Genomic DNA, 8,551 nt, shown 5'->3' with positions numbered 1-8,551 from the left:
GCAATTGCTTCAGGAGCCTTTTAAATATATTAGAAGAGCAACAACAACAACAACAAAGCATTTAGAAGAAGAAATGCCACACACGTAGCTCATATCCCGCCTGGAGGCAACAATCTCCAGGAGGGCAGACAGCATTCAGGAGCATAGAGCTGGTTTGCAAGATCCGCAGACAGGTGCCTCTTACAACCTCACAACAAGGAATGTTCCCTGGCAAATCTTTGGTCTACACTCTAACACTAATGCTAAGTAGAAGAGCACATTCTCTGCAAAGACCCAGGCATGCCCCTTCTGTCTATCCTCTCCTGTGTAAGCTAATATCCCTGGACATACATGAGAGCCACATGTCTGAGGACAGAAGTGAGGCCTGCTGGGATCCTTACTGGCTTATCCAACGTTCTTCTCCTGTAGGCCAGAAAAGAGATGCTGCATTTGTCTGCTACCAAGGATCATGTCTAGAGGCTACTGCTGGGGCCAAAAAGTTGAGCAAAGTTCATACTGTTACAATCATATGTAGCCACAATTCAACTCCCATTATTTTAAGTATAATACTCACTTCATATCACAAATGTATAAAAATATGGCAGATAGTGTCATAACGATACTTTCTTTAAATGAATATATTTATAAAACAGACAGTTATTTACTGTATATATATTTATATATAGAATAAAATACTCCTGATGCAATATATAAATGTTACTGTTTAGTTTTTATAGAAACTACTGTAGCTGTCCCACTGCTTCACAATGTTTCAAACAGCTCAAAATAACTATACATTATAACATAAAAGGTATGATTATAACAGTACAATATTAATTATAAATAAATGTTACAAATCCTATCAAATATGGAAGCTTAGAAAACAATTTAAGACATACAGTTCATCTGCTAACCCTTCAAAGGGATACTCCTAGATTACAATAAACCCCACATTTAGTCTAGTCAGAAAAAAATATGTGGTAAGGGCATCGGTCAACATGAATTTTCTATCCCTCACAGCCAAGGACATACCCTGGCTTCCCCAAGTTCAACAGAGATTGCACTAAAGCTGGAATGTACTGGGGAGAAACTGGCAAGAATTTCTTCTTCCTCAATGGCACAATCTATCCATTCTCACACAAGACCTGTGGGGAGTGGTGATCCCTAAGGAACTCCCGTGGCTCTAAGATCCCTGACTAGCATTTGTGATTGTGAGGAGCCAAACGGCCCCCCCTCAACACAATATTGCACACACCTTCATAAAGCTGAAAATACTGGCTTACTACCCTGGCCCAGCCCATTTCCCAGCCCACCCTGACCCCACCCCCCAACTGACTTCTCTCCCCCCCTCACCCCCGCCCCCATCCCAGCATAAATTACAAGGCTGTCTCTTTTAAATCATTCAGATTTGGCATTCGTGAGCGATTTGTTCTGTTATAAGGGTGCCCGTTTGGCCCACTCTTGGCACTCAGCTGTTCGGAATAGGAAGGCCCTTCTGCGGCACTCCTGGTCACAGAGGACACATGCCATCCAGGATCCATCTGACCTGGCAGCTGAAGGGCTGGCCTGCCCTTTGGTGTAGGCTCCGGCCGGATGTTGCTGCTCCCACCAGAAGCCTGGCTCAAGGGGTGAATCCGAATTTCTGAGAAGGAATTTTTGGTTTGTTGAGCTGTTAAGGGCTGGAAACGAGGATCTGAAGAAGCCGGGTGATTGGTCGATGAAGAGAGATGTAACAGCTTGCGAAGGGACTTTAGTGGTTGGCTCTGAAAGGAAGATTAAGGTGTATACAAGGTTTAATTTAGAGTAGATGAGAGAGCTGGGAGAACATGGAGGTCAGGTACAAGATAACTAAACAGAGGCAGGAAGGGAGAACATATGGCTGGAGAGGCAAGACCAGCTCTATCTGGTCTCTAGGTTTCCTCAAACAAGATTTTAGTAACTGCCTTTTAAATCAAGGCCTAAAAATCTAGAGAAAATAACTAGAGCTACCCAAAGGTAGTACCTGAAAGTCAGGGCTCCCTTGATCTGGCTGTATCCTGTCTTTACCCAGATAGCAGAAGCAACAAGAGACATAGACGTGCCTCTCCTTTTTCAGAAGACTTCCCAAATATGTCTTCCATTTGTGTTTTATCAGTGTTAGAATTAATTTTAATTGTCAACTGACTGGATTTAGCATCTCTGTGGAAGGGATGGAGAGATGCTCAGCAGTTAAGAGCATTGGTTGTTCTTCCACAGGACCTGAGTTCAATTCCCAGCACCCATGAGGCAGCTCACAACTGTCTGTAATTCCATTTCTAGGGGATCTAACATCCTCACACAGACATACATGCAGGCAAAACTCAAATGCACATAAACTAAAAATAAATAAATTTAGAATCCCTGAATGTGGGCAGCACCATCCCATGGATTACATCCAAGGAGAAAGTAGGCTAAGCACTGGTATTCGTGCCTCTCTTTTTCTTGACTGTGGATACGATGTGACCTGCTGTCATACCTTCCCCACAGATACCCTCAATCTGTGAAAGTATTTTGTCACAGCAATGGGAAAAGTAATTAATACAACTCCATAGAACTTGGAAATATAACCACATTTAGCTGCAAGAGAAGCTGGGAAAATGTAGTGTTTTAGGTAGCAATGAAGCTAGTTAAAAATTATATAGCACTTTTTTCTTATTTGTTTAATGTTTACTTTTTCTAATACTACATCTCCATGTTATATGCTGTACTTTTACTTTTTCATTTTCATCTTTTGGGGTGGGAATGGGAACAGTTTGGGCACTGAAAATACAGAGCATTCACTTCAACTGCTCACAGAAACAATGGTTAATGGACTTCCTGCCTGCAAAATGGCTGCTGATCAAAGGATCTAAGGGTACAGTGAAGGGAGACTGGAGTGAAAGCAGAAGGCTAGGTCATGGATGAGACCTACCCCTGACTGGCCAACTATTTTCAGGTAACTCCTGAACCTTAAGTTTCTCAAATGTGAAAGGCAACACTTTATCTTCTTCCTCTACCTTTAGCATGAGGTACAGGAAAGCCACTACCAGAAGAGGCATAGAAAGCCAGGTATGGCAACATATGCTTGCAGTCCCAGATTGATACTTGGGAGGGTGACGGAAGAGAATTATACATTTACGGATAATTTGGGTAACTTCCAAGATTCTCTAAAAAACAAAATGAAAGAAACAAAACACCCCCCCACACACAAGAAAACAACCCATAAACAAACAAACCAACCTGCCACTGAAGCTCCTCTACCTGGTAAACCTCAGAGTATTTTTATCCAGAGTGCCATGGTATAAGCCACATGCATTATAGCTATCAGTTAACTTTGAATAACAGTGAATCTCTAGAAAAACTGTAAGATTTGAAGAAACAGGGTGCTAACAACCAAGGAAAATGAACTGAGAATCGACTCAAGGAGAAAGAGCTTCCAGAGAAACGCCCTCCAAAACCCTCCAATGTTTTTTCCAAAGAAAGCTGTTGGGTACCCCCAGGAGGTGACAGAATATTCTACACACCAGAGATACTCAAAAGGACTCTTTCTCTACAATGATCCCTTTTATATTGCCCAGGGTAGCCTCCAACTCTTGATCCTCTCTGCTCCTTGCCTTTATGTAGCCCAGGCTGGCCTGGACATAGATATAGCCCAGGATACTCTCAAACTGTTTATATTCCTGTCTCCAACTCCCAAGTGCTGAGACTATGATGTGCAGCACCATTCCTGACTACTTTTCCTTTTTTATTAAAATAATAAAACGAGTCTTTCCTAGTGAATTTTATAAAGTTATCAAATAGTCATAATAATGCAGAATCAGTTGGAGATGTGAAGGTACTCGTTAGCATTAGGCCCTCAGGCATTTGAGTTCCTAGTTTCAATAATCCAAAAGAATTAGCATATCTGATTCTCTATGCCCTCTTAACCCTCAGAATAGATTATGTTCTAAGTAGAAATATAAATGACCAGGTAAAGATAATGGCAATTTTGGGGAACTCCTGTTTATATCTCCAAGTAACAGATTATAGTGAAACAAATCAGACCTATAATTTTGCAGGTGGGACATAAAGCCAGGGGGATTGTTAGTTCTAGGATAGTTTGGGCTACACAGCAAATTTCAGGCCAACCTGGACTAACTGGTGAAATGTTTTCTTAAGAACAAAAGAATAAAACACAAGGCCTATAAAAAGCAGAGCCACTGTTTCTAAATTCCAAAAATTTGGTTAAAATAGAGATGGTAGATTATGTTACTATGTTAATTGTTATGGGGTACTGGAGCGGTCCAATACTGAAATATTTCCAATTAGAATAACTGTTTAAAACAGATATGTTAGTTGAAAAAAATTTTAAAGTTCTCCATTATGGCAAGAACATATAACCCCATGTTACTATGTAATATGCAATTCCTAATATTAGTGTTTGCCTGCTTTTATAAAAAACAGTTTGGATTTCAGAAGTTGATATATTCTTTCAAGAAAGTTATCTAGTATCTGGTTTACAAGGCCCAATTTATATGCTAGTATCTTAAAGGTTATCTTAATCCTCTTATAACCTGTGTTTAATTTCCCCAATATTTTGTAATACATCTTACTTTTTACTAAGATCTTCATGAATCTTTGTCTTCTGAGCTGTAGCCCATTTGTGGGCTAGGACTATTCTTCATCTCTTTATATTGCCCCTCTGCCCTCTAGAGCTAGATAGTGGGGGCTAACTCTGTTTCCAGTGGAAAAGGAATCACTGACAAAATCATCTTGACTTGGAAAATGCATCAAGGCTACTCATTAGAGTCTATTTGCAGGAGGCTAAAATTGTTCTTCTTTGCCCTTACATCACAGGACACAATGTAGCCTGAAAATTGGTGAACTGAACTCACCTGGGTCTGTAGATCTGAGAGCTTCTCAGGTCGCCACTCCTTTGGTCTGCTGCTTGCAGTGCTAGAAGAATGAATGGCTTTCTGTAAGGTCAGAAGATCAGGGCCATCAGTATTAGGTACCTAGAGGGAAAGACGGAGAAGGATTCAACAAGCATACCAACAACCCTAATTAAGATATACAACCACACCCAAGAGGATACCCAAACCAAAAAGTAAATCGAACTAAACCAAAATTCAAAAGAGGGAGAAAAAACCAAACAGACCCAGTAAGTAAACCAAAACTCTTCAAATGTTCATGATGCAAGTGGTGCTAGTTAAATTCTGCTGCCTTCTTAATCATTTTCCCTACATTAGGAAAAATTGGCAGATGTCATGCACTTGGTTAAAACCTTAACCCTTAAAGCATTCCCATGCTGTTAGTTTCAGTAGCTGTAAGAGAGAGCAGTTAAAGTGGACTGGACCAGGAACTGCTGTCGTATCCTCATTCCATACTGTAGTTAGGTTATGAACCAGTTCAATAAAAAATTCATGCTGGGAATATGATGCAAACTCTGTATTTGATGTTACCAAAGAAGTCTAGGGGACTTTCAGGGAGAGAGAAGTGGGGAGACTTGGTTTGAATCATAGTCCCAAAGTGCCCAGTAAATCTGGGTCTGGCATTGTACACTTAGAAACTACTGGAAATTTATGCCACAAATTCTAAATGAATGCAATTGGTCTATTCAATGACTTTGGTAGACAAAGGAGAGTTGTGTTAAATGCCAAGCAAAAGCCATGGCTTTACACCTAGTGACCAGCAAAGGCTAGAGGCAGGTAAGGAAAGAACAGGTTATCAACTAGTACAAACTGCTTTTTTTCATGGAGCCTGTTAGCTGAATTAATTTGGTCAGTTCAAAGTTGGTCTCAAAGAGACAAACTGCCAACCAAATGGTAACAAGGTCCATGCGGTAAGTCAAGTGCAAAGATATTTGTTGACTGCAAATGTTAATCATATTCTTTACAGGAATTAAAGGACTTCATGAATGCTGTCTGCCAATAATTAGCTAATCAGTCCATTCAAACCAGCCTTACTAGTTCAACATCTTTAACTGATGCAGAAAACCCAGACTACATACAGATATATAATATATATAAAATATATGTATTATATATGTATCCATATATCCCAGTGAATTTATGGAACTGGCTCAGGTACTTAACTAGCACAAAGAGAATATGACTCCATGAAAATAAGACATGCTGTTGTCATCAGTAAAACAAGTTTACTGGAGCAGTTTTCAGGGCTACTATACGTAAAAACGGGTACCATGGGTGGAGTGACTACAGGAAGCTTTTTCAAAGAAGAGCTATGCTTTAAATGATTCTTTGAATTAAAAAGAGGAAAGAGGGATTTCTTGATGGTTGGATTCTCCCCGTTGGTGGACTCTGTCTGTAATATAAGATACAAATGAGCTAATTGCAAAAAGAAAAAAATTAAGTAAAATAAATAGGTGCTTTACTTGAAACTACTAGCCCTGGGTAGTCCTCAAATGATTAAACATTAACACTGATGGAAACAAATCTCTGTGCTATGCATCTACTAGAGAGACTACTTGCTATTTTTCGACTGGAAACAATAATGTAAGTCTAGGAAAGTACACAAATTCTCATGGCCTATACCATGGTTATGAGAAATAGTCAAGGAATGCCTAGAGACATTTAGATATCTGCTTATGCTTACTTAAGAACATATTTATTATCAAAAATAAGACAATTATGAAGAGTTGTGTTTAATGAGTTACTGATGAACTTCAGTCATTTCCTAATTGTTAGGGCTTCAGTAAATGAGAGATTTTATTATGTGGCTTGTTTATTATAAAAGAAAATATTCTTTAAGTCATTTTGAACTTCTTGGTCAATTATCTTGAGCCAGTAAATATCACTTGGAAGGGAATTACCACTGTTTTGGGATACTAAGTAGCCCTAATCTACATGTTAGAAATATATACCTCATTTAAAACATCTGGTACAGTTCCGAATTCTGGTTTTCAAGCAAAAAGACATGAGTTTATCTTCAGGGTTAGTAAGGTGGATCAGTGGGGCACTTGGCAACCTGAGTTTGATTCCCAGAACCCACACAATGGTCAAAAGAGAGAAGCAACTCCACAAAGTTGTGCTCTGACCGTGGATCCTTTACACCCCCCTCTCTCTTTCTCTCTCTCTCACGCAAACACACACACTAAGTTCTTTTAAAAGCTCAATCTTTAAATTGAAGTATCATTTCAAGTTAAGATACTAAGGAAGATACAATTACAAAGTTGGCAAAGTCACCATATGCTCTGAGGGCTTATGTAACTCCCTGGGTATACAACTGAAGCCAGATTCCCCAAGGCAGTTTCCAGACTTGCTTGAGTCAAAGCAGCCACGTTTACAACACAGAATTATTTTGGGCACCTCTTTTCTCTCTTTTTGCTGCCTCAATGGTCAGAGAACAAAAAATGCATGAAGGTATCTGTGTAAATATCTTAGTTTTCCTGCTTTAATGACAGAAGCCCTGTACAGGAGTTTAACATGGATTGCCAAGAAGACCAGCAGGGAGCTCTCAGAGGCCTTTCATGGGGAACCAGTTTCAGTTCTTCCAACTCACTTCGTGACTTTGGACAGGTCACCACTTGCCTGGCTCAGCTCCTACACTAGTAAACTAGATTTAGGATACACCTATATAGTATCCTATGTTCCTCTGGCATTGGACTTCGACTTCTTGCAAGCTTATGTAAAAGTTTCAATGCCTTCAATTTTTTGGTTTGTTCTACTTATTTTTCTTTTTACTAAACTTTAGAAAGTAAAAACAAGTTCCTTTTAGTTACATTTGAATGTTCATTCAAAGGAAGCAGAGTTAATTCAATGCCAGGCTTCAGTGCCTGAGGTCTGCAATCTGTATGTAGTGCTCTTTGAAAATCTCACTCTAAGATTCCAGAGCCCTTACACTTTTTTCTTAATTAAAAAATGGAGAGGTATAAAAAACTCTTGGTTTGGAAAATGTAAGGCATTATGATCTGTGGGAAGCTTTAGTTTAATGTTGGTCTAAGGCAGGCAAGCATTAAAATCTAAATGTATATAAAAGACAGCCTCAATTCTTCTATCCTTCCTATTTTCTACAACTTAGTCACATCATAGGACTATAGGCATTTAGTTAACAAAACCCCACACAATTTTTAGCAGTGGCCAGGAACAAGTATCTGAAGGGTAATTTCTGAAGGCAATATGTTCTATGGACAATGGCAGTTTAATTTTTTTAGCACTTAAGGTATTTTAAGCATCCTGAAGCAAAGTCAAGCCTATTTCTTCATTTCTTAATTCGGTTTCAGGAACAAATGTAGTTGAGTGACATTTTGATTTGACATTTCAATCTAGGCAAGTTTCAGTTAAAAGATATAGGTACCCTTTTCCACCCCCATGAACATTTCAGAAATACCATGTAACCATTAAAATGAAGAGGTACAACACACACACAGACACAGACACAGACACACAGACACACACACACACCTTTCCTTCACAAGCATATGCACAGGCTAAAAAGCTACAGGGAAATACTAAATTTCTAATATTGTTTGTGGTAAGTTGGACAAGATTAAGAATGTTTTCTTTTTTCACATTTTTTTTCCATAATGAGATCTTTTGTTGCTGTGGGTGGTGATGGCTCTGGCTACCCTGAAGCT

The 8,551-nt window shown here is 39.2% G+C and overlaps 1 protein-coding gene across 5 annotated transcripts in view; it reads right to left on the bottom strand.

Annotated features, from left to right (window-relative positions):
- Positions 1 to 1,339: 1,339 nt before the first annotated feature.
- The window catches only part of Cdkl5 (cyclin dependent kinase like 5), a 190,582-nt gene continuing 183,370 nt past the window's right edge, over positions 1,340 to 8,551 (bottom strand). For 4 of the 5 annotated variants that reach the window (XM_013116385.3, XM_040744115.1, XM_040744116.1 and 1 more), the window contains 3 exons: positions 6,157 to 6,279; positions 4,851 to 4,970; positions 1,340 to 1,742 (listed from right to left, as the gene is read on the bottom strand). In XM_013116385.3, the coding sequence (XP_012971839.1) occupies positions 1,356 to 1,742; positions 4,851 to 4,970; positions 6,157 to 6,279 (630 nt within the window). In that variant the 3' untranslated portion in view covers positions 1,340 to 1,355. The remainder of the gene's footprint in view (positions 1,743 to 4,850; positions 4,971 to 6,156; positions 6,280 to 8,551) is intronic. The other variant, XM_005074227.4, reaches the window with a different exon arrangement.

This window comes from Mesocricetus auratus, unplaced genomic scaffold (assembly GCF_017639785.1).
Source record: "Mesocricetus auratus isolate SY011 unplaced genomic scaffold, BCM_Maur_2.0 Super-Scaffold_100003, whole genome shotgun sequence".
NCBI lineage: Eukaryota > Metazoa > Chordata > Mammalia > Rodentia > Cricetidae > Mesocricetus > Mesocricetus auratus.
This window is presented reverse-complemented; position numbering and strand designations above follow the sequence as displayed.